Source organism: Chrysemys picta, chromosome 3 (assembly GCF_011386835.1).
Source record: "Chrysemys picta bellii isolate R12L10 chromosome 3, ASM1138683v2, whole genome shotgun sequence".
Classification (NCBI taxonomy): Eukaryota; Metazoa; Chordata; order Testudines; family Emydidae; genus Chrysemys; species Chrysemys picta.
The window spans coordinates 192,337,825-192,365,530 of NC_088793.1; the positions used below are offsets into that span (position 1 = coordinate 192,337,825).

Here is a 27,706-nt window from a genome sequence, read left to right on the forward strand (position 1 = left end):
AAGCTGTCTCTGCTATAACAAATCAAGGGTCCCAACTATTCTTACTTTTAAATTAATAAATTAAACACACAATCTTTTCCCCTGTAATACTTCAGTGGGGAAAAGGCAGATTTTCCTTAAAGTTTGTTTCAAGATTTTCTTTTCTTTCTTTCTTTCTTCTTTTAAAAAAAACTCAAATACACTGAGACGATCCCAAAATAACTTTGTTAGTCAAAAATAATAATTTGATATAAACGGTGATGGACTCAATCAATACAGCCTGAAGAAAATGTATAGAGTGGTGTCTATCTCACTTACATTTTCTGGGTTTCAAGTGATTGATTTCTTAAAGGATGGGTGGGCAGACACAATTATATCCAGGAAAAACACAGACATGCATATAAACTGAAAGGTAACTATTTAAAGAGCTATGGGAAAGTAAATACTATATGTTTTCTGCAGTACTAAAACTATAGTTCCCACAACTGAAATCGTTCTGTAGGCTACATACATTTGCATCAATAAACTTCCACGGAAAACTGGCAACTGGAGGGCGTGTCAGCAGAATGCCAATCATTAGAGGCAGGTTGCTAGTGGTCAGAGTACTGGTTGTGGGTAAACACTAAATAAAATTACTTACCAATTGTTCACCTGAAGTATAGTGAGCCCTGTGTCTTGTGCCAACTGCTTTTTCTGTTCTTCTGAAGGGTAAGGGTGCTAAAAGATACCAAAATAAATATATAGATTTAAAATGATGGTTTTACTCACTTTTAATTAATAATAAAGTCTGACGTCTATTTAAAAAAGGTGAAAATGCTGAGGTGTGTCACTCTTTTGTAATTATTAATGGGCTACTACATCATTTAATTAATGGCAGTAAAAGACAAGCCAATTATAAAGATTAGTGAAGTGTAGAAATCGCTGCTTAGGATACTGGCAGTACCTTGATACTCAGTGCGGATATTTGTTGCAGTATCACAAAGTTTTGTGATCGTTTTATGGGAATTATTGAAGTCATGTGACTGAGGGCTTTTTCTGCATTTCACCAAATAATTAAGAAAACACACACACTATATATATATATGTATGTAAGCACCACTAGAGTCTGATTTAATGAAGGGAAATCTTATCTGTGCCTGAAAATAATTTGCAAATAAAATCAGCATCTTGAACAGCAACAAATGCTGGGATTTTGAACATAGGCCAATATAAGGTCAATGATCAGCACATTTTTGTCTGACATTAACATAGTTGTGCTACACTAATCATGAGAGACAGAAAATAAATACTAATTTAAATGAAGACAATATTAAAATTAAATCATAAGTTACATTTCTTGTGAAAACTTGATTGCTTTCTCAGAAAATTCACTTATGCATGAATACAAATTACTGGTACTTAATAAGTTAAAAGCAAAAACCACATCCAAGTCTGAATTTAGAAACAACTTTGCCAACGTCATTTTCCTTGATGTTAAAGTATTATTGTCCTTAAAGAAAATGAACCAAAACCACAAATACAGCAATTCTCAGGAAGAAATGTCTTTTAGGGTAATCTATTCTGGCCCTATACTATAGGTAAAAGTACCACTAACTTGAAATTTAAATGCCAGAGTACCTGGGACTAACTTCTGGTCCACTACATGATAAAGTTATTTTAAAATTCCAGTAAAATTATTTGATAAAATAGATTTGACATGTCCAAACAGCACGTTAACAGTTGCAACATTCTTTACTGTATTATGCACACATCCACTTTTCCACAAAACATTCCACTGTTCTTTGGCGTTGCCATTAGATGTAATATTACATAAGATGTAAACTAAAACTTTTTAAAAATATAGCTCAACTCAAAATCCAACGATCTTACTTCTAGGATTATAACTCAAAATCCAACAATCTTACTTCTATGATACCTATTGAACACATTTTACATACTACTCTGAACCACATAACTGGAAATCTAATAGCTATGTTATACTAATTGACATTACTGAATTACCTCATCTTACAAACTATGGACTTTCATAATTAAATTTGTTTTCTCTTGTCAGTTTGTCCAACAGAACAGAAAGCACATTGCAGTGGACTCTAACACTAACTGCATATGCCTATGACACAGAAAAACGATTAACATGACTTTTACCCATCAGTGGTGGAGTATTATATGTAGACTGAATATATCTTATGTACTTTCCAATACCAATATATTTTTGCCTTTTGAAAATGCTTCCAGGGCAGCTCCATACTCCTAATTATATCTGAGCTACATTTCCATTAATGACCAGTATACTTTTATGGGCATAAACATGACACAATCATTGAAAGAACATTCATAGAAACTATTTTGAATTATATTATTTGTTAAATGTGCTGATAGCCACTCCTTGCTGAGTTTGCTAGCCACCTTTCAGTTCTTTTATGCTCTATGGTCACAGTATCAATGCCATTTAAGTTTAGAGTCTATGTAATTGCCGCTGCAATTCATTTGTGCTTTATTTTCAGAAACATGTTTGTACTTATATACTATGCAGCAAACTGTTGTATTTTAGTTATGTCCATCAACTTGATCTTAGTCCATCAGAAGAACCTGACCATTCAGCTTGAAATGGCCTCAGTATTCTCTTCAAAATCTTCCTATGAAGATTTGTTGACTTTCATTTTAGTTTTACTTCTCATTTTAACTTTACTATCATAAAAGGATATGCTTTATTTTCTTATTTTGCTTTGTCACCTTGCATGTGATCTGAGTTTAAGTAATTGAACAAACTGTGTCTAATTTTATGTAGCAAGCAATAATTACTAGATAGCCTCTAGCTACTGGAATTGAGAACTCTGTCTCCATTTAGCAATTTTCAATTGTTCTGGATTTTTTTCCAAATAGTCAAGACCGGATAAAATTAGTCATCAGAATAATACAGCCACTGTATAAATAATTGCTTTAAGTGTATCAAAACAAAATTCCTTAAATCACGGTATGTTTAAGGTCATCTGATTTTTTCCATAGTCTAGTTATTGACTTAATGTAGCATAAACTTTGAATTTCATGAAAAATCTATAATTGTTATAATCACATGAAAGCCATGACTTGATGTGGCTAATCCCTCTCAGCCAGAAGTTCACAATGAGGTAGGCTTTTTATACGGAGACTCAATATGCTTAAAATATCTTGAACACTGTGCATCCTTATTATATAAGCTATTTGTGGATACTATGAGTTGTGCCTTTAGAGGCTTAAAAAAAAAATGACTTGACAACTAATCAACATGCCATAGGCTAGGTTGCTATAAAAACTTTCAAAGCCTTGTTGCATTCCCACCCACCAGGCTAGTAAGGCATATGCTACAGGCAATGGCAGACATCACATTGCAACAGAGATAAAGGGGAAAACCCTCAGAACTGCCATTTTATGAAGAAATAAGGAAATTCATTCTGTACTATTGCTGTTAATACTCTTTTCACATATGTAGCAGTAATAGATAGTTTCCATGAGAGTGCTCCTTTATTAATTTTGTTTAAAAGGGACAAAGACACTCTTTAAAAAAGTCACTTATAAATGTAGCACTGATTCCCATTGGCAAATATACCTAACACTAAGATCACTTTGGGATATCAAAGCAAATTGGACCACTGTTCAATAAACAGTGACTTGAGACCTTTACTTTGTTATGTACATTAGCCTCATACCATTATCTCTTAAAAGCTTAATTATTTGCAAACAATTGATCAAGATGTGAATTTGAGAAAGGAATGCTAGGACCACTGGGAGAGCTGCAACGCATTAGGAGAGCAAACAAAATTACCTTTAGATCTTACAATAAGAATTAACGATTGGGACCATATATAGGGCAGTGCAGTAGCTGGAATGTTCTTTCTGGAGTGTTTTCCATTTGATCTACATTAACACCTCAAGAACGAATGAAAGCTATAAAACAGTGATTATGTAGGGTAAGGCTAGAATCAATCCAACACATGTATATTGGGAGATTGCAGACTAGCTTTCCTGTGGAGGCTGGAGGAAAAGGGTGCTTCCAAGAGATAATCTCTAAGAATTATTTTGGGAAAGTTCGATGGTCTGTGTTATGCAGAAGGTCAAACAAGATAATCACATTGGTCCCTTCTGGTCTTGGAATCTATGAAAATAGGTAGCTAGTAGGGAAACAGAAGTTCAGAAGAAGCCAGGCTTACACAAATAAGGGCTAAGGCATTACTGTAAAATAATGGGGCCAAATTCTACTTTTTTCTATTCAATGGGTTGCAGCAGTGTTACAGCGCAACATTTGGCCTATCTGAAACCTACCACTTGTTCCTTACTATAAACCTAGTACTGAAATGTGGATTGTTTGACACTATTAATGTGTTTTTGCGGCTCTGTGGTATTACTTGTAATAATGACTTAGTAGGGAAGTGATTGCTTAATAATCCCATCTGAGCCTGCATGCAAATGAAAATTTAACCCTAGGGAATCTGCCCAGGGCAATATAAACAGTTAAGGAACATTTGAAAAGGTAAAAATAACTTACAGAATTTAAGTCAGAGCAGTCATTTTAGCAGTAACAAAGCAATGAAACGGACAGAGAAAAATGTAATTTCCCATTATGTTCTCTGTGAACAGTTTAATAAAACTGTACTTAGAAAATAGCATTCTTGATAGAACGTGTTGTTGTTTTGTTTTTAAAAGGCAGCAGAGAACTTGTTTAACCAAACAATCAATAAGTCTTCCTTATACTTTGACTACAGTCAATAGGTAAAGAGAAACTCTACAGTAAATACAGATGGAAAGTGTCCAGACCCATATCTTAATGATACTCCTTGTCCAAATGTACTCCTTTCATCAAATTTTCCACTACTGACTGCAAATGTGGATGCCAGGACAGTGATACACTTTATCTTATCTGCCCTGGTAACCAAGTATCAATAACATTCCCTCCCTCATTGCTTTGCCCACTATAACAGCACATTGTAATGGTTGCAGAAAAATGGAAAATAATCCTGTACAGAGCTTGCTGCTGAGATAATGGAAGGCTAAGCTGTCCCTTCTCAAACCCCAGATTAGTAATTTCTTGTGACATAGAACTGCCTCTATACCCAAACTGCAAAACAGCTGTAACAAAGCACAGAGATAGAAGCAATTTTCAAGCAAAATGTTATATGTTATACTTTAAAAGGTATGGGAATAGGCACAGGAAGAACTGATCTAATATGAGGAGTTATGGCAACTGTCCAATATAATAACCCTTATCAAAGCATGTTCTGTTGCTTGGCTGAATATGTTGGGAGAACAATTTCAGAAGTTCTTTTATCCTTTTCCTCCAGTCCTCTGCCTCCTCCACAGCTAAGTTTAATGCATTTATAGAAGATGACCTTGAGCTAAACTCTGGTATGTGATGGAGAGATACTTACTCCCCCCAAAAACTCCCCCCTCAAAAAAAGTCTACCACATGGACTTTCACTATATTAACCATTACATTCCTGTATTATGCTATAAAATGTTCTAATGAAATGTTTTTGAATTTATATATAGTCTTATTTTAAAGATTCTTGCTCAGCTATATTACGAGTCTAAACCTAGCTGTTCAATTAATAAACAGAATAAGTAGGTGATCTGGATAATACTGACAAATTACAAATCAGTTTTATAGTTAACTTTAAATCTTGTTTAATCAAAACTTTTTCACTGTAAAAGAATTTGATATTGTGTGGGGGAGGGGTTATATGTTGTACACGTGAATTGTTTACATTGTTCACAATTAAATTGATCTATGATACATTTTAAAAAAAATCCATAATGCTTCCTTATTGTATTTCAGCTTTATGAATTAGTTTTACTGTTTCAGTGAATGCTTTTTTGTCTCCTGACTGCACATTATCAAAGAGACACTTTGTGCCTGCTATTTGCATTACAAAAGCAGTGCATGGTGTAGTCTAAGAACATAGCTTGAATTTATAGTAGTTGAGTTCTGTATCCTCACACATGGTGGAATCAAAAGAATAACTAGGGTGTCTGCACTAGCAAAGTAGCCAAAAGCGTTTGGAACACTAACAGTAAAGTCACAAGATTTCAACCTGCTTTCTTAATTCTCACCAGTGTATTTAGATTGAACAATAAATAGAATGCATTTAGACACAGTTTGCTCATTTTTCAGTCTGGGTGAATTAGTTTGTAGATAAGCCCTATTCAGTAGTGGCTCTAAGAAGTTGCCAAGTTGAGGTGTGCAGCTATGAAAATCAACTGAAAAGCTGAAAACTAGATCTTGTTTGTCACATGGGAATGTGTTGCACATCTAAGGAAAAGCTAAACATTTCATAGCAATCACTTTATTCTAAATACACCCACAAGGATACAAAAGAAAACCTTTTATAACTTTCACACCATCCGTTACATAGTTCAGCCCTGTAAATCAGATGTACAACACTACTGTATTGTTTGTTTGATTTGTTATTTAAAACTCATTTATTGTATTTTCAGTACATAAAACACATGTCGTGAGTAAACAGAATAGAAGGATATATTCGTATTAAATACACAAAGCAGACCTAGTCATCCTTTAAAATTATACACACACACACACACACACACACACACACACACACACACACACACACACACACACACACACAATAGCTTAACAAGCTAGCCACTTCTCAATGTGACTTTAATAACATTATTGTTATTAAATTCCTGCACTGATAGTTATTGAAAAGTTAACTGTAAATGCAAAATCAAAACATAAAAAACATGTAATATCTGAAGCAACTGCGGTGCCTTTGCATATTTTACAATGTAAAGTGATACTCTGCAGTTTGGCTTCTACTACATCAGAGAATTCCTAAAGGACAGATTCTGAATAGCAATGTACTCCACAAAAGGTCCTATTGATTCCAGTGGGAACCACTCAAGGAGTAAGGTACCATTCAAGGTGAGTAAAGGTATCCAGAATCTGGCCCTTAGTAAGGAAAATACACTATATAAAGTATCTGAGCATCAAAAAAGAGACCTAGTTTTGTTTGAGGAAGCATCGGGGGCCGGGGGGGAGGGGTCAGAACTATACTATTCAGTGGACAAGTTGTGTTTTCCTGAGAAAAAGTGCCCTCCTTGCTCTATGAGTCTCTCTTTCCATTTCCCCTTTGTAGATAATTTCTTGCAAGAGCTGTCTATGAACCTGTTTTGGCATACACAAACATGAATCTCCTCTCCAGCATTCAAGGAGAGATATGGTATGGCTTGGGGCATTCTGCCAATACTCTTCTGGTGTGCCCCATCAATTTATGCAGAATGTAAGCATTCATTAAGGGCGGGGAGGGAGAAGAGAGGTATGTGTGGGGGGAGGGAGTTCAGTTCATCCCCTACACAGGATATTATAGGAGCCAGAGATGGAAAAGCCTAATAGATCATCTAATCCAGGGGTTCTCAAACTGGGGTTTGGGACCCCTCAGGGGGTTGTGAGGTGATTACATGGGGGGTCGCAAGCTGTCAGCCTCCATCCCAAACCCCGCTTTGCCTCCAGCATTTATAATGGTGTTAAATATATTTTAAAAAGTGTTTTTCACTTATAAGGGGGGTCGCACTCAGAGGCTTGTGAAAGGGATCACCAGTACAAAAGTCTGAGAACCACTGATCTAATCCATCCTCCTGCAACTACAACATTGTTCCGTCCCTAAAGCACATAACCCACTATGTTGTCCAGTTCAGGTTTAATTATCCCAAGTCATGGACCTTCCTTCACTTCTCTTAGCCAATCTAATAGAGCTTACGGTTTTGAGGTGTGAACCTAACTCTTACTCACACTAGTTTAACTTCATTGACTTCAGAGAGAAGTCCCCACTCTACACCAGCACAAATGAGTGCAGACTCGGGGAGGTAAATGCTCCCTTTACCTTTTACACATTACTCCTAGTTAAATCCTGTGATTCTGTATGAGCCAGAAGGGACGGGGAAAGGGGAACCAAAAGTCAGCAGAGGAGTGGATCTGTGAGTGAGGCAGGAATAGAGAGGAGCCTTCTATTCTCCAGACCCCACTTTGACCTCCGATCCTGCACGAAATGCAGATTGCATGTGACTACTAAGTCGAAACATAGTTAAGTGTTTCATTAGCACTGTATAACGTACTGTTACAAATTAATTTTTGCTGGGAAAGGACAAGGGGACTGTCAACTTTATTTCAAACAGTTTCATCCACTTCCATAAAAAATCTGAGTGAGTACAAAATGTCAGAAATGTGAACGGGAAGCACTAATACAGTAAAAGCCTGTTCTTCAGGCTGTATTTTCACATTCTGTACACAGTAGGCATCAGCTTGATTGGAAAGTGTTTGATTATATATATTACAGTATATTTTGTTAATTCATTACAAAAGTAATTCCTTGCTATTTTGTTAGCTTAGTCTACATGATATTATATTGGGGTGACGGACTTTCTCTTTCTGAAGTCCAAGGTGTTTGGTTGATTTTTTTATATATCAATACTGTACAAAAGCAACTGCATTTGAAGATGAATAGCTTAGGACAAAGTAATTATTACGAAAAGTTGCGTCCTTAAAATAAGTGACATGATCTTAATAGTACAAACAGCAATGAAATATTACATGAGTGACATTGAAATAACAGAGTAAAGGCATTTCCTAACTTCCAATCCAATTATAACTAAAATTCACATACTTAAAAGCAAGCGTTTTAATTAATCCAACTTCACATCAGAAGGCTAGTCACAGATCTCAAAAGGTTAAATCCATCTTTGAACAGTGCTCATAAAAACCTGCTGTCTGCCCCAACCTTCTTCCAAGTTAAAAGCTATCAAGGAGGAAAAATCCACAGCTCTAACAGAATGTTTCCGTGAATGTTATATAAATAAGTAGTACACAGAAGAACCAAACTCCATAAAAGTCTTCTGTTGTTTTGTAGGGTGAGTCTGAAGCAGATTAATTCAGGTAAATATCTCCTAACCAGCAGCCTATTCTCAGTAATAATTCACTGTCCTTATCTGCATTAAATGACTTTATAACAGGTAGGCTTGGAAATAGTCCACAGTCTCTGGTAAATGATAGCAATAGAGGTGGTAATCCCAAGAAGTCTTTGCCAAACCTCTATTTGTGTTCTCTTCTTTCTGTCTTTGTTTTGCTGTGTTCTGTATTTCAAAGCCTGTCTTCTTATACTGTGGATAACAAGCTCCTAGGCACACCTTATTGGGTCACAAGATTACAGTGAAAGAACACTAAGGGGGTGTGTTCTATTCAACAAGTTCCCTTACCTAGGAGTTCCCCCTCAGAAAGTAGCACAATTGTCTTAAAGAGATAACACACTTCATAGTACACAGCGTAACAACTGAACAGTTTGAAAATATTCTCTCCAACTCATCTGCCTTCTCTTGCATAGCAATCAAAAGGTTTTACAAACAGATTTACAAATGCGCACACACAGCTGACCATCTAAAATGCCAACATAAAGAGGTTTTACATTTACAAATTTTCATTAGAAAAAGTACTATGGAAGGAAATGAAAAATAAAGCTGCTATTTTGAAATGTTTCTTTGTTGGCATCAAAAGTCCTTGAACAGATGCCCTGTCCACCATTAAATATTCACAACATATCCTTGTAAAAGAATAAAGTACACACAACTTATGAGCAAAAAACACAATGTGTTCTTCATAAAAGAAAGATGCATTTAAAGATCCAGAAAAACCTAGAGAAACAGGACTGTTCCCAATATAACTGAAGACTCTTGGAACTGGTACACATTCTCTGGCGTTAATTTTCCCACTTAAATTACAGTGATGGTGTAGCCTCATCTCATTAGAGATCATTGTCCCCAGTAGACAGTTGTGTTTATGGGGGATTCTTGCTGTTCCACACCTGCTGCTCAGGTTGCTATGTGATAAAGAGTGCATACAAACAGCAGACTTGAGCTTGCTGGACTGCAACTGATGAGCCCAGGCTAATTCAGGGGTGATTATGTAGTTTACTGGACCACTAAACCTCTTTAAGCTTGTAATTACTGCCTATTTGAGTAAAGAACATTCAAAAGCAATTCACTGCATCATGCCTGCCACAGCTGGAAGCAGGCTGCCAGCAGTCTGTGGGGACATTAAAATCTACAGGGAAAGGGATTCAAGCACAGATAGTAGGCACTAACAGCGGCTTCAGCAGCCAAGTGTGTTCACATTCCATCTCACCTTTTCTGACCAGGCATACCATTAAAGGTGCAATGAAAACTATAGAAAAGCAATAAAGATGACAAATAATGGTATATAATTGAAAGAACTGCATTTTAATGACTTTTTTCTTTATATCAGGCTAATTTTTTTTAGCCTTTTTGTCATGCTAAGGGGGAGGCGGGGATGCTTTTTACAAAATCCACTGCATGGATTTAGAATGCTCTTGTTTCCAAGTATTTTTTTAAACAGTTTTAGAAACAAAAAGTGCATCTTGTTTGTAATTGTAAACTAAATGTGACCCCTTATGATTTTCCAGGAACGTCTGTGTACAAATGATTTCCATTTGAGATATTTCAGTTGTGAAATTAATTTCAACAGACCCACACAATAACAATGATCGTTTTTACTTATACAAATTCATCTTTTACCTTGTGCTTTGCAAACAATGAATCGATCCTCATAAACAACACTTCTCTGAGAGGAGTATATTACTCTATCCACTCCAACCATTCAAAAAAACATGAATCAGGCCCCCCAGATCATGAAAACACTTGAAAAATAATAGACTTCAGATTCTTTTTATTTACCTTCAGGATTTTGAGCTATTAGGGTTCACATTTTCAATCTTTTCTAAGAACTTACTTTTTCTTTTAAATGAGAAATGAAATTCTCATGTAATCACCTGACTTCAGGAACTGGGGCTTTAGGAAAAACACCAAACATCATGAGACTTGGGGAAAAAGTCACAAGAGATGACAACACCATGCATTTTACACAGAAATAAACTGAGGCACAGAGAGACTGAGAATCTTCCCCGAGGTCACATAGTAAGTTAAAGGCAAAGCCTCGAATAGAACACAAGTCTCCGACCTGTGCAAGTGGAATCAGGTCCTGTGTGATGCTTCATTGACTTAAACAGGACCTCCCGTCTGGGCCCACGTGCATCCGACTGCAGGACTGAAGCCCTAGACTCTCAATTGCCCTACTCTAACCACTTGACAATATTGCCTCCCACAATAATATTTTAGTGTTTGAGGCCAGACTAGATGATCTAATGATCCCTTCTGGCCTTAAAAATCTATGAAAATATTAATTAAGTAAAACTGCATCTAATACACTTGCATGGAATTTACTTTAAAACAACACAGGACTTATGGATATCAGAATTCAACAGTGTCATTCTCATTTTCTTGCTAACCACTGCAGCTGCTTTATACATTGATTTGTTAGACAGACCAACAAACACACATCAAAAAAAGAAAACCCATCACATGCTTTTTTCTTTGCTGTTGATACAGCGATCACGTGGCTGTAAATAAATTAAAAGGGACCGACCTTAATGAAGATGAAGCGGTTTCTCTTTTCACCTAAGCTTTTCGTCCCTTCTTTTAAAATGTCTTAATACATTTTAGCCACAGTAAGAAATATTTTATATATAAATATTTCTTACTGTGGATGGAGAGAGAGAAGCAGCTGTTGTTGCCAAAAATCAGCTATTAAATGATAATATAAAAACATTACAGAGAAGTTTATTCTGAAAAAGTATGTAAATTCCAAGGAACCAAAAGCCACATCAATTCTATGACTACTCCATTCAAGTTCCAAAGATCTAGGAGCTTATAGGCTATCTAGATATCATTCTTATTAATATTCATTAGGTAAGTCTACTTGCATTTTCATAAGCTGTGAAGGTAGCATAAGAAACAATCAGAATTCTTTAACACAGAGGCATTATCAATTCAACATCTGCCAAATAGGAGGCATATAGATCTGAAGTTGAAATTCAAATGCAATTTACCTGTACTAGAGCTGTTTTTCATGAAACTGTTCACATTCCGATACAGGGCAAGCTATTTAAAGGTTCTCTCTTCTTATACACCTACAGTTCAGCTTTTATATCTGATAGTTCATTCGCCACTATTTTTACCTTTACCACTAGATTCTCTCATAAATTGCATTCTTCATACCCTAGCTAATAAGTTTTCTTCTGTTAAAAGGGTTTAAGTTTAGTAATATTGCATATGTGACTAACACAGTCAAGTTTAAACTGTAAACTTAACTAAGCAATTCTGCTTTCTGACTAGATAATTTATCTACACAAATTTATGGTGTGAAATCTCTGACTGATTCAGGGTGCAGAACTGTGTGCAGTTTTTGATCAGGGCTGGCTAATTTCGTAACTTACATTTACTAGGCGAGAGATAGATTTACAACTCTTAAAAGGAAAAAGTGCTCTAGTTAATTGTTTATTCTAATTATCAAAGAAATCTAGCAGAGAATATTAATGAATTTAAATGTAAAATGGATATGCTTTTACAGAGTAATAATATTCCTACCTAGATCTACTGAGACAAAACAAGGGGTGGAGGAAACCTTTGGTTCTCTTCCTCCCCACATTTCTAGTTCCATCCTTAAATTAGCAGCATATGTGTTTGTTCACTAGACCACAATGTATTGATCCATATGATTTATTAAGAACATTAATTGTATGAAAGGCTTACACTTGAAAAGGGTTTATGGGATCTTATTCCTCTGGGCTGGGGACATGCTTGGACTCTTTGGAGCCCTCTCTAAAGAACCAATCCATTTCCTGCTGAAGTCAATGGAAAAACTCTCACTGACTTCAAATGGATTTCAATGTATCTTTATGGGCCAAACCCTCCTGCCCTTACTAACACTGTGTAGTACTTTAGATTTCAGTGAGACTGCTTGTGGAGCGAGGTGCTTACTGTGACTAAGGGTGGCAGAATTTGCACACTGAGCAGTTACAGTGAAGTCAATGGAACTATTGGTAGGGTGAAATCCTGGCCCTATGGCAGTCAGTAGCATCATTCTTATCAATTAAATGGGGCCCGATGGATTCCACCCATAGTACGTAAAGTTAAATATCTCCTTAAGTCTTTGCCAGATCAGGGCCTAAATGAGCATCTGATGCCGACTGATCCATGGAAAGGCATTGGCAATGATCTCAGTGGAGGCCCCTTTCCTACCTTCCCGGTAAGAGAAAACGTGTCACATTTATAGCCATCTAAAGAGGATTGGGAGGGGGAAACCAGAGAACCCCAGTACCAAAGGATACAATCTACAAGACCCTGTCTTGAATGGTTTTCAGTCAGGGGCCAGACACACCAACAACAAACCACACTTGGATGCCTAGGTAAGTACCACCATTAAATAGACAATCAATGAATTTTCAAACAGAAACATTTAGATGTAATGTAGCTTTCAGCACATTTATGATATGATATCCATTAATAATTCAGGAAGATAACAACACATTAATTTATTTTGTCAATACTAAGCTTGCAAAACTTGCATGCCTTTTTTCCTCTCTTGACCAGTACTCCACTTTCATTTACAAAGACCTGAATGAAAGTAGCTAAAGACCAAACTCCCCCCCCAAAAAAGTCACTATTAACAAGTCATAAAGTAACAGGGAGACTAGGTACATTTGATCTTGTTGCATACATGAACCTTTCTAAGATGACTGTTCCAATTAAAATAATGTAAAATTCTATCATTTTGATTATACCAAATGATGAACTTGACTATTATATGCATATATTTTGTTTAATGGCTTCATTTATTTTAATAACAAAGAGACACTAGATCTTTACAGATGAAAGCTTTATTTCATGGCTTCAGTGCAACTGGGATTTTTAAAATCTGTGATGTTAACCAAAATGGGATAATGGATGTTCTCAGGGGCCCCACTTCATAACATTTTATGCAGGGCAAAACTGCATGAGAAATAACAAAATAGTTGTTTACCCCTATTTTAAGAATGCGGTCCTGGCTGTAGCAACAGAGGTTCTGTAATTGTTTTTCATCTTCTTCTCATTTCTCTGAATGGTTACATCTTCAGTAAAGTCTGGCCATGGAAATACTGTGACAAAGGCATTAGCTCCCTAAAGATTTATAATAAATGTACTGAAAGACACTGTTCACGTGATTTTGGGGAGACAAGAGTATGATTGCAATACACTTGCTTTATTTATAACAAACTGTCTAGAAAGTTTTGTTGGCAACAGAAAATTGCAAGAATGTTAATCCCACTTGAGATCTACTGATGAAAAGCACTATATAAGAGCTAGGTATTATTATTATTACATTTTTATAAGAGTTATTTCCTAATGGTAAATCAGAAACACCTTATTTAAACTTGATCTTAGATTTGTACCATTCTGAGTAACTTCTATCTATTTACTTTTTTTAAATATTAAAAATGGTTCATATATTTCTCAGAAATGTGTGTGTAACATTAAAGTTGTTTATTGTTTAGTTTGTTGTACCACAAACAATAAAAAAAATAAACTTCTTGTAAAATCAGGCCAAAAAAATAATTTAAAAAAAGCATACACGATAAATGTTTTATAGAAGGTATCTCCGCCCAAGATGGCAGCTCCTGATTAATGGCTGTATCATCCTTGGCTCCACTGCAGTGAGGCCCCAGGTCTGATCTGACAAACATCCCCTTCGTCTGCAGCCAATCAGCAGATGTAAGCACATAGGCCCTGTCAGGTTGACATATCATTCCTACGACAATGTCAACGAGTATTAATGTTCAATTATCTGTCCTAGAAATAACCCTCGCCTTTATGCATTGTGTAACTGCACGCGTGGCACTGTGGTAATCCAAACGACAAGGGCAGAAATGCCCGCAATAACCCAGTAGCTGTGAGTCGACTTTCCAACATTGTGATGACATTGCCTTGCGGTATTGAATGGGGGACTTTTCTTTTCTTTTTGGGGGGGAATTCATGTTTGAAGGACCCCAAAGACCTTTATTACCCTCTTAGCATGTTTGCATGTAAGTAGTTCTTACAAGCTCAATAAGCGTGCTTCAAACAGCTCATATTTTGATTTCACTACTACACAGAGCCACTTGGTTTTTATGTAGGACTATAAGCTGTTGATTATTTTGCAGTGTCTTTTTATTTCCTATGCTCAGGTGTATATCATTTACCATCAAACAAAAGTGACAATAACAGCATCTTCTAGTGCTGTGTCAAGATCAATTCAACTCCAAACAGTAGAGCTAAAGCAATCTGTCCAAGAGAAACATTATGGGAAGCGGTAGTTAAAGAAAGTTAAAAATAAGACCTCCAGCAGAGGGATGATTTAAGAAATATACACAGGTTCATTCCACCTGACATCTCTTACTGCTGTTCAAATATTAAAATTATTGATCACTTTAGTCTAGACCAAATTCACATCCAGCTCCCAGAGTAAAGACCTTGGCAAATGTCTCTTCCTCTAAATCAGTGTTATGGCACAGCATTTTTTATTCTAATAGGCTGCAGCACAGTTTGTAAGATTTTTTGTTACTCTGGCACATTTTCCTTGAACTAACATTCAAAGGTTATCAGCTGTAAGTTATGCTTGCTAAATCTTCTTATAGAACTAACAATCAGAGGGAGAGAGGGAGGGAGGAGGTTCAGTGATAAGTAGTGCCAGCTCTAAGATAAAGAGTCCTCTACATAATCTATGTTTATTTAGACAACCATCTAGCCACAGTACAGATTTAAAGAACCCAGGTGGTATGGTTAATAAAATAATATAACTACTCCTTTCTCATCAGGGCTCTATTATATTTCTACGGCAAGTGAAGTATGGTCAAATTTGCAATGTAAGCAACTGTACAAGTTTAAATATCAGGGTTTTTTGTAATAATTAATTTGTAAATATAAATTACTGGAGACTTTGGCCTAAAGAGTTCGCTATATCAATTTAATATACAATGAAGATCGCACTTGGAAATATTTTCTATCAAAGGTTATTCAAAACACCTTGTAATAAACATATTTATCATATGATCCCATTGAATTAAATTATAATAGTATCTTAAGTTTATATACAGTACTGCCATTCACCATAAAGGTGCTTTACATACTATAAAGAATCACTTATACCGCATCCCTTCAGTGGATACACACACACACACACACACACACACACACACACACACACAGTTGACAGGAATCAATCCACACAACAGTGAAAGCACACTTCTACAGAGGAATGCAGCAAATATCTCAGCAGCATTAGTGCAATAATACAAAGCACTTAACGTCAGGACATAAGGAAGAATACCATAACCCCTGTAGCCAAAGGATGATTTAATCTGCACATTCAGCAGTAATATCAAATTACAATGTAAAGTTTATAAATAGCAAATTAGTTTATGACTCAATTTCTCCTGTTATTCGAGGCCAAACTAACTTGCCTCCTATGTATTCAAAATATTTCCCCCCTTTTTCCTTTGATAATTCACCCCACTGTTGACTCAGTTACTTTATGTAGGTGGAAGTGATGAATGTTGCTGAGTGCCAGGTTTTTTTGGTCCAAGATGAATAACCCCAAGGAGCAACGTGCACTGAGTCCCAGGCTCCTGTCAGCCTCATAATTGATGATGTTTTCCCTGAAAGGGATGGGGATTGGGACACATTAGGGCTCAATGGGGGAAGTAAGCTGAGTGAATTGACTCAGCAGCTATGTCTTTTACCCATGGTTCCTAATATGTATAAACTTATTACTGCCAAATGTACTTTAACATCAGAAGGGGGGAAAAAAATCAATCTGTTCAAATGAAATAATGTAATACCAGAAGTTTAAAAAAAGTGAACTTTTGTACTGGCAAGTGTGGAAGAACATTTTAGTCAACTCTGTTCTTTCTGAAGTGCCATTTGCTACTAAACTAAAAATAAATTTGCAAATGTAAAATGCAAGGACTTAAGAGGAATAGCACAAAATGATTGCTATAAAGCCAATGTATCTCTTTCTAATCTTGTTCTCAAATGTCCCATGACTTTTATAACAAAGATGTGCATGGAAATGCACATACTGTATTTCAAATGTAGATTTTATGTCAGCATATTTTTATAGCAATTCTGAGAGCAGTTGCTCCACTTCTTATCTATGCAATCTGGAAGTAAAGCAGGCTCCCTGCCAAGTCACTGACAGCATGTCTTGCCCAGGTTGCCATGGGTGACTAGTGAGTTGACAACCTAGGGATCCAGCAAAGAACAGTCACTGACTAATGGCTTCTAGATTCCCAGTGACCTTTGATCTTTAATGGTCAGGACAAAAACAAATGACCTAGTTCAGGAGGCCCCCCGTCAAACACGTATTTTAAAAAAGCCGTTATCAAGTAAACACGGATTGATATGTTTGCTGTATCTAAAACAAAATGAAAATGCTCAGATCTTTACGCCACACAGGAATAGAAATGTGAGCACATAAAAATGGACTTCTCACAAAATATATTATTTCATTTGTCACATACAAAATAAATCAAGAAAATCAATTGCTGAGACTAATGAGGTTTATAAAAATAACTAAGAAAATACAGGCAATTTTCTGTCACTGACACAAAAAGTTGCCAAGGTTGGCAACTGTGCTAGAAGCAATTGCACCACGTATCCAAAATCTGTGCATAGTTTCTGTCATTAGAGATTTGGTGCTATTCTGACACCAAGGGCTATCAGTTCTAATATGCTACAGCAAAGAGGCTGGCGGCTATAGTAACCATAGAGCATGCTGTCCGAACCTTAATGATAACTTTCATCACTGCATATTGTCACCATAGCAATGAAGCTAGATGTGGGCAAATGACAAGGTTCTGTCACCAGCTCCATATTACATAGCCTGGGCCTGACAGCCTTCAGGACTATTCTCTCATCCATCCTGAATACGCAAATACATTTTCAACAGGCCCAAAAGTAATAATCTGTCCTTCTGCAATGTCATCATTTTACAGGAGCTACTGTTAGCGGTGTGCAGTTGTTAGACCCAATGAAAACATTTTGTGTCACTCTCAGTCAAGCTCTTACATTTTTGGAAACTGGAAGTAGAAAATAAAACTAACAAATATTTGAAATATGAAAGATGCTGCAAAGAACAGACGTGTAGAGGAGGTCTGAGGGGAATGGAAATTGATAAATACACTCAGTGCCACTGGAATGAAGTAGCATTTGGATTCTGAATCAGTGTACAATGGGAATTTAACTGTTAATTTTCTTTGGAAGAATGTTAACAATAGGTATACAACATCTTGTGATGATCTAAAACTGTATTTAATATTTATATTATATTTGTATATAAAATTTTATACACTGCTACTTGCACAGACAAAGAGATTTGGGAGGAACACAGGATAATTGTATGTGAGGCTGTCAATGGATCTCCCCCTAAACATTCTGTTCTGTCTTCACCATTGCATCAGTGGTGCCACCATAGTTTTACATTATTCTTCCACGAGACTGCACAAGCAGGACAGTTAACTTTGTCTACTTTCCTGCTGTCATACCTAGAAGTCATTCCAGAAATAACAAAAGTCTTTGACAACAATACACTCACATTTAGAGGGATTCTACCTAGTCACTCTATCTGAACTGCATCTCTGTTTAGAAAATTCCCACTTAGGGTCAGTTCCTGCTCACCTTACTTATATAAGTAACCCCACTGATATCCATGAGAGTACTCACATGATTAAGGTGAGCAAGCTATAGCCCTCCGCGATTAACTTCATTTGCCCTTTTTAGCATATATTTCAATTCATATCTTGTTTTGTGTTTAGAGTCATACAGAATAATCTGATTTAATGTCTTTGTTCCATGTATTGCATAAACGCTTCAGACATGTGGAAAGCCATCTTTTAATTATTCTTAATTCAGACTCACTTACATGTGATATTTATTGGTTAACACATTCACTATATCCCTTCAGTGTGCAACACATTTGCTTTTCAATTGCAGGTTTATAAAAAAAATGTTCATGCAGTGAATTTTCAAAACAGATGTAGCATACCATAGAAGCAACTAAGCAACTAATCTTCCAGGACAAATGTAACATATAAGAACAACTAAACTGAAACAAAAATTCCACATATACTTAAAAATATTATTGTCTGTAATTTAATATAACAATATTTCTAGGCCTATAACCTTGCACGCAGAGGCAATTTCCCAAGCATTAATACTTAAATGGGTCATATGCACCACATCTGTCATTCTGTCCTGAAGTCTATGAGGCACAACCAAGACTCTGCAAGCCTATTGATTTTTCTAGCATTTGCTTTAATTTACTTAACCATTGAGAAATCCATCAGTACATAAAGGGCAACTGTCCATTACTGCCTCATTTGCAGACATTCTTTCCCCTCATTTTTTGGTAAATATTACCCCTTAAATCACTGTGTGTTTACAATGTAAAAATGAATCTGAAAAGTGCTCACACCTGTTTCTGTTCAATAGCTGCTACACTGAGGTATATGTAATGTGCTTAAAGATAGAATAAATATCTAGACATTATTACATCTGTGTGCAAAGGGTGGTAAATTAGATCCTAATTACATTAACAGGGATTCTGCCTCCCAGCTTAAATTTTACATGAGCACTCTGTAAAAATCCAAACGCTCTGCTGTGGTTTCTTTACGAGCTGGTGATTACAGCTACTTCCTATGCGGTCACTAAATATTCTGTTTACAAATAAATGAAGAAGCTTTGAGCCAACTTGCCAGGGTAATAATCCGTTTTTTTCCCCCAGCAAACCTTCGCCACATAAGCATGGCAACAATCAGAAGCCCTGGCTTCATCTAATTACTCTATCACATAATTTCACAAATTGCCTTTTCACTGGGGAGCCAAGTGCAAAACACGCTCACAGTGGGATTTCAGGCAGCAGCTTTCATTTACTACTCATTTCTTGTTAAATTAAACACAAACACACCAGTTGTGTGAAAGAAGTCAAAAAGAATGCTTGCAAATGAGCCAGACAAGTGTATCTCATATTTATACCATTCTCACAAAATAGCTCATTGGCAAGCTGTATTTTTAATGGCACCGTTATATCCTTTAACCCTCTGAAGTCCTTGTGTGTTTCTACAGCAAGCAATTTGCACTTCTGAAAATCAGAAGCACAGAGCCTTATAATCTATTCAAACATATAATTTAAACTAATATCAACAATGTAAAAATTGCAACAGTGGATGCATGTGTCTTATTGGTCAGTATCACAAACGTTTTGTTAATAACCTAGAGCGGTTAGTATCCTACAAATCCCCTCCCTGTTGCTCTGTCTTACAATTAATAGAGCTTAAAACATCTCTCCTATGTAACACATGACTGCCTGCTACAGCACTGGTAGGGCCAAATTATGCCCTGATTTACACTCCATGTAGCCCCAACAACTGCAAAGGGGTTTTTACAGGGTATAACTCGGGGCAGAATTTGGCTGCTAAACTCTAAGGACCACTGTATTATACCAATTTTATGTAAAGGACAATAAATCTAATAAAAAAATCTAGCTCATCAAAACTTTATACTATACAATACACACAATTCCTACTTCATATAGAACCCAACTCTGGATGGTGCTGAGAAGCAATGGAACTAGAAGGCATTTGGGCCTGTAATTATCTGTATTTTAACAAGACAGGATTCTCGTTTAAAAATAAAGAACACAAATTATTTTGAAAATTATTGCCATGAGTGTCACATTGCCAGGGCACATGAACTAGAGGTTATATTAGTAGAAGATGACATTTTTACATAAACATGTACAAAACTAAACACCGCCATTTGTAATTAAAGCCATTGCTTTTGTAGCACTAGAGCCAGTAGGTCAGGTACCGTTTTACATCACAAACCAGTCCTTTATGCATGTAGATTTGCCAGCATTATCTGCCCAGGGACAAGAAAACATTAACAGCAGCTGTCTGTGCGCTTCTACACTGAAAATTCTATTCATACAGACAGGTGGAGTAATTTAAAAGCCAATGTGGTGCAATTTTGATGTGACTAATACCACTGTTTACTAGAATGCCACCATTACTACTGTTTATGAAAACATTACTAAAATTATATTTTATTCATAAGAATACTAAGATTCTAGTTAGTATCAGCTTTAAAATGATCCTACCCCAAAGCTGTGGTTAATAACCCTCCAGGGTTTACAGCCTGCTGCACTGAAGAAAATATAGCTGGATTCCAGCTTGGTGAACAATTGTATCTTCACAGTTTGCTGTATCTTCATAAGACAAACTAGAGACATAGCTCTCGGGCTTACCTGCCAGACGGCAGAAAAAAAACCTTAAGGAAGGTTGTCTGTTATCCAAAAATTATTTGGCTTTAAGGCCCAAATCCTATACCCACTTAAGGGGGTCCAAAGTCTGGGATGGCAAAACCTGATGGTTGTATCTAGGTTTTTCTTCTCTTCTACAGCTGTCCTGGTAGGATGCAAAGTCAGTATCCCCTCTGAGCTCATGGCAGGTAAGCACTAAAACTCAATCAGGGGGTCTTCTAATTATTCAAAGCCATCTAGAATTAGGGTATGTTCAGTTCCATTGTGAATACAATCATTAGCCAGAGACCCCAAAAGTCTGGCAGAATTTAGCTGACGTGAATCATACAGCTCCCAGGTCTTCCAGTCATGGATTGTTCCACTTAATCACTGCTGTCTTGAGAGAATGTTGTGGATCGAAGGAGTCCCTTGACATCAGACACTGTCTCCCTACCCCACTTTTAGGAAATTTTTGAAATCTATTATTTTCCAAAGCCATTTCAAGCATGATCACGTTTGGCCCCACAACTCCATTTTTTCCTTATGTTAGACTCCCTCACAATGTTTTATTTATATACATTATAAATAAATGCTTTGTTTTTAAAAAAAAATCTGAATGATTTCAGTATGTTAAGGTTGTCCATCTCGTAACAAAAAATGGTTTATCACTAATCAAGTAAAGCGCAGTTTGAAGCATACTTCTCTGGGCAGTTTCCTGTTTATAAGAGGAAAGATCCAGCAATAAATCTTCCAGAACCTACTTTACTGAAATGGTAGCATGCTACTGAAAAAAAAACAAAAAAAAAAAAACAAAAAAAACACACTATGGTTCCAAATTGGGAAGTCCAGGTGCAAGGTGGGATAAATTAGATCACTGTACACCAACAGACTTTGTTAGTCCTATTGATACTCTGCCTTTATGTAAGGGATTCAGAATTGGTGTAATTTACATGGTGAGGAACTGGAAGGTGTAAATAGTAGGGCTGGTCAAAAACTTTTTACTGAAGTTGGGTTTTTTACTATAAATACAAAGAATAATAAACAATTTTTTGGAATTTTTTTTTTTTTGCGCTTTCTGTGGAAAAACTCACCTTTTTGTCAAAAAACTGAAAACATTTCTGTTTTCCAACAAAAAGTCAACATTCTCTGCAGAGGGGAAAAACCTCAAAATATTTTCTGACCCAGGTCTTGTAAAAAGATGCAAGTTAAAGCAGTTCCCATCCTGTTTTAACTTACACTGAAGAGCTGGAAGAAAGTGTACGTTATACTATCTTGGATCCCCATAGTCATGGATGTAGCTGATGTAAGCAGGCGTAGGAGTCGTCTAAACTAGGGCACAGGAGTCTAACTCGCACAACTTTGTGTATCACTTCTGAATCTGGCCCTGTTAAGAGAGAGAGCTTATTTTACATGGCAGATGACCATGCCTAACCCTTCTGGGGCAGCGCACTTCGGCACTTTCACCTGACCAGATTATTAGTTTACACAGGTGCTTCATGAAACTCCTTAAAAATTGGTAATCACCCAAGGAGGCAAGAGCTTCAGGCTCAAAATTTACATAGATATGTCATTTGTGTCTGAAGAGCAATGCAGACGCCTTCAAGAACTCTCCGTTGTAGAAGCTGTGTTAGAGGATGAACTAGGCAAACAACTAATACATTTAGCCAATGAATTTTGCCTCGTTTCTTGTTTGCAAATTATTTACCACAATATTCCAATTTCCTTTAATGTATCGGTTATTCAAAATTCACCAAAATATTCCTGTGAATAATTTTGGATCTGAAATTTGTTGGCATGATTTTTTCCCTCCCCAATAATGTTTGGTACTTTAATTTCAGATAGTTTTGACTGGACAGATACAGACGGTCACATAATATGTTTCTTCCACTTTATTGAATGAGGTTAACCCAAGAATCAGGTCTTCTATGTGAATTATTACAGTAGATTAAAAAAAGAGACTGCTTTCCATTAACATATTCCAATATTCACTCCAATATTGTATTTCTGCAAATACTGCTCATAGTAAAGTCGTTTCTGAAAATAGACCACAAAAGGTGTTCCAGTACAATTAAAGTAAGTGTAATTTTAACATTTGGTGCATATTCATAGTTTCTTTTTTCAGTTTTCCTCCAATTCTTAGAAGATTTGGATTTTTGCCAAAAACTATAAAATAATGTATTTCATTGGCTTCTGAGGAATTGAAATTCTTTGACTTTAAGGTGGTTTCCACACACACATTACAATGGCTACAAGCCAGGAGGTGGAAAAAAATCTGCAATAAAGTAAGACAGGACTTATGGGAAAGGATTTCTCTTTGAAAAAAAAAATCTAGTTGGTCTACTGGATAGGTTTTGGCTTCAACCAAAATGCTTTTAGAGGTCATGTGGAGCTAGAGACAGATATTCCAAACTGTCTGACCTATATGTTGTTTTAATCAGAAGTCAGAGAAATTTCCTTCGTAGCCCAAACGATGGAAGCCTGAAAAAAGACGGGATTATAGAGAATGATGCCAGCCTATTGGCTAGGTAGGGTACAGACAGAGGAGTGTCTGTTTGAAGAAAGGAGTGATCAGTGGAGGAATCCATTCACAATCAACTGACTAGAACTTCTCATTTACAATCCAGCATTAGCCAAAAAACAGTCAATACCATGTTTTCCTCTGCAGGGACAATTTAGCTCAGATCAGAAACAACAATAATATAGAAGGTGCTGTCTTTTAGAACAGGGAATCTGTGATTGAATCCAAGAGCTTTCATCTAGCATACGAGAGCTCCATCTAGGCAGTGAACATGAAAGAATGACTCAAGTTGGAGGACATCAGCAACTAGCCTGTAAAAAAAGCAGCTTCCACTAAATGTGCCAAAGCCTAAGTCTTTTCAGCCACCTCAAACATCAGGTGGAATAATTCTTTGGGTGGAGAGCAAGTCAAAAGCAACAGTTTTGGGGAAGCTCAAAGTGGTCAAGCTTTTGCCAGAGTATCTCTGAACAAACTGTGTAGCAGTTGTGATGTCAATATATTAATTTGCATGCAGCTATTTGAATCCTGGTTCTTTTTATCTTCCGGAGCTTTCTACTCAGGTTCATATTCTTTGTTGGAGAGTATGTTGACAGATCTTCAGGATAATTTTAATCCCTTAATATGAAACGCTGACTCTCAACCTGTGAAGGAAGATTGGGTTCATGGTGCCATCCTTTTAGTTAAAGATGCCTTCCTCATCCATGAATCCTGGACACCTGTCACTAGGAAGGCTTATAAAAAAATGTATTGCATTGTCCACAATAAAATTAAGTGAAAGAGAAGACATATGTTTGGAGAAACAAGAAAAAGTCTCTGAGTTCATATTGAAATATAACTCTGTTATGTTGGCAAACTCCATGAGATCTATGGTATTTTGCAGTGCAAACATCAGCTGTGCAGGATGAAGTTAGGAAGGGTTAATTTAAATTGGCCTGTTTCCTTCTAATATTTCCAACCAATTGTTCTGAAGAGGAGGAGAACACAAAGATTTCTGGTTTCAGTCAGTCCTTTCCCTTTTTATGCTGTCAGCAGGCCAGTATGTGCTCCCATGTGCTGTGACTACTACCTCTATCCAAAAATGTAACACATGTTCTAGATGGACCTACACCTAGTCTGAGAGGCACATTAACCACATCTGCATCTTTGCAAAACTGTACATTATATGGGACAGAAGAGCGACCAGAAAAGACTCGAAACGGAGCCTGCTTTAACTGTGAATGTAAAAAGTAGTTAGCGTGTAAAGTAACCAAACATATATGTGAAATATGTTAAATTTAAGCAATATGACATGATTGGGTATTTTTAATGTTAGAATAATATCGTCAAAAAGAAAAACATCATGATATGACATATGCTCCTTAACTGATCTAATTATGATCACAAATTTAATCTTACAATAATCTAAAACAATAGTCTCTTTCAAATAAGTTCTTTCTGCCAAATAAAATCATTGCTAAAAAGCTTTTATTTTATTTATTTGTATATTTTCCATTTTTTACAAATGTATCAGGGTTATTAATTAAGATTCAAAACCTAGACATAGCCATGGGGAAAACTTATTTTTCACTCAACAGACAGCAAATCCCAGTAAGTATTTTGTCTATTCTGCCATTTCAGCAAAACAAACTCTTTAGAAAATTCTTGCAAATTATATTAAAAAAAAAATTAAGACGTCTGATTAAATGACGGGGTTTACCTTAAGCAAATCCTTGGCTCATTCAAGTTTTAGATCATGGTAATTTGTTTTTAAAAAGGTGTTTGAAGTCCTACAATTTACCTCTTGGCACCATTAAAAAAAATGTAGTTTATAATCCCCTAATGGGTTTAAACAAAGTCTTCAATAGTTTAAATTGTTATTAAACATCTTTTGGGATTATAATTTTATGGGTTGTTGTTGTTTTTTGCCTGATTACATGATGAATGTGTAGATCATCAAATACTCATCACAGAACCAAACCAATTACATTGCATAATCCCCAAAATAAAATGAGGTTTTGAATTCCAACGTTTTAAATTATAGCGGATTTAGAGGATAGAGAGTGTTCATGACTAGATTCAAGGGCTGGATGAAACATATTTTTGTAACTGATTTTAAAACACATTTTAAAGCTGAGAAAGGAGGAATTGATGGGATCAAGGGAAGACTTGGCTAACAGTATGTCCAGGATTAAAGAAGAAATTATACCTGCCTTTGTCACAATTACATTTATACAGATCTTTCGACAAACCTCACTTGAGGCCATTTATTTCAATGAGGAGTTCTGCTTAAAAACTGATGTCATGATACAATCCTTGCACATTAACTGGTCTCAAATATAGAATTTGGGGCCCACAAAATCTTGTCACGGACTGTATCACAAAAAAATGTTTTGATAAAACTTGCTGACTTTTAGCTATAACACCATGATGTTTTGACAGAACATCAGGCTTGAGACGGACACCCTACCATGCCATCAGAAGAACTCACCCAAATCCCAGCCTTATTTTGATTGAAACATTTACTGTCTTAGGAGCCCCTGTTGTTTGGGTATGTTCCACCTACTTTGCCATAATGCACCAGCTTTTGGGTGATATGCAGCTTCCTGGACTGTTTTACAGTTTTATAGCAGATTTTATGTAAATTGTGATGTATGTGAGACAACTTAACATGCTCACTTATGTAAATTACAAGGGTCACAGATATGTTTTGCCTAACTAATAGCAAAATTGGCCACCTGTTCCAGTGCAGAATTTTAATAAAAAGTAAGCACCAAATGTCAGAGTAACAGTGGCTAAAAATATTTAGTTTTAAGCTGCCAGTGTGGTCACTATTTTAATAGCATTTAACTACTGGTGTCCTAATTTTCCTCTATGCTAAAAATAATAGCAGCAGCCAATCTGGATTAATTTATCCCCCTGAGTGTCCCTGAATGCACAGTCTACAACCAGCGAAAACAGCACTTGTGTGGCCTTTGGACATATACTAAGTCTGTCCTGCTGCATCACTGAAAATAATGGGGATTTGCTGAATGACACTGCTGTGGGAGTACTGTACAAATATGGCATTCAAGAAGTTAAAGCCTTAATGAGGTGGGGGGGTTCAACAAAGAGAGAGAGTTTACTTTTATGTGGAAAATGAGAAATTAAGGGCAAACATTAGAAAAGGAGGTTCCTGTCTGTACACAGAAGACTTAATTTTTTTTAATGTAATAACTCCATAGAGTAAATTAAAACCAATCTATACACTTTCTGAAGGCTGTATTAGTTCTACATTTCTTTTAAATCATTCCAACCACTAATCATTAGTATGAAACTCAGCAATTACTGTCTAGATCACTTGATTCCCTGTCACTGATGTGTATTAATGTTAATAATTGAGAGAAAGTTTTTATCTTTGAAAAAAGTTATTTGAGATAACAGTCCAATTAGGAACAACAAGGAGTCTGGTGGCACCTTAAAGACTAACAGATTTATTTGGGCATAAGCTTTCGTGAGTTAAAACCTCACTTCTTCGGATGCATAGAGTGAAAGTTACAGATGCAGGCATTATATACTGACACATGGAGAGCAGGGAGTTACTTCACAAGTGGAGAACCAGTGTTGACAGGGCCAATTCAATCAGGGTGGATGTAGTCCACTCCCAATAATAGATGAGGAGGTGTCAATTCCAGGAGAGGAAAAGCTGCTTCTGTAGTGAGCCAAGTATCAGGGGGTAGCCGTGTTAGTCTGTATCTACAAAAACAACAAGGAGTCTGGTGGCACCTTAAAGACTAACAGATGGACATCATACCAAAAGGACTGAAGGTAAAAAATCCATTGCAATCAACATACTACACTGAGTATGGTGAGAGACTGTGCCACACACTCTCAAAGAAACTGAGGAACCACCTGATCAGCATCCTGTACAGCAGACAGGAGAAGATCAAGAATGAGCTCTCAGAACTGGAGACTCTCATACAATACCAGCCTTCTACACAAACTTCCACGTGGCTGGACTTTACAAAAATGAGACAAGCCAT

General features: G+C 36.4%; 1 protein-coding gene across 12 annotated transcripts in view; it reads right to left on the reverse strand.

Moving 5' to 3' along the window:
* The window catches only part of MEIS1 (Meis homeobox 1), a 129,433-nt gene that overhangs the window by 23,440 nt on the left and 78,287 nt on the right, over positions 1-27,706 (reverse strand). For all 12 annotated transcript variants that reach the window (XM_005287244.5, XM_042857190.2, XM_005287243.5 and 9 more), the window contains one exon: positions 620-696. In XM_005287244.5, the coding sequence (XP_005287301.1) occupies positions 620-696 (77 nt within the window). The remainder of the gene's footprint in view (positions 1-619; positions 697-27,706) is intronic.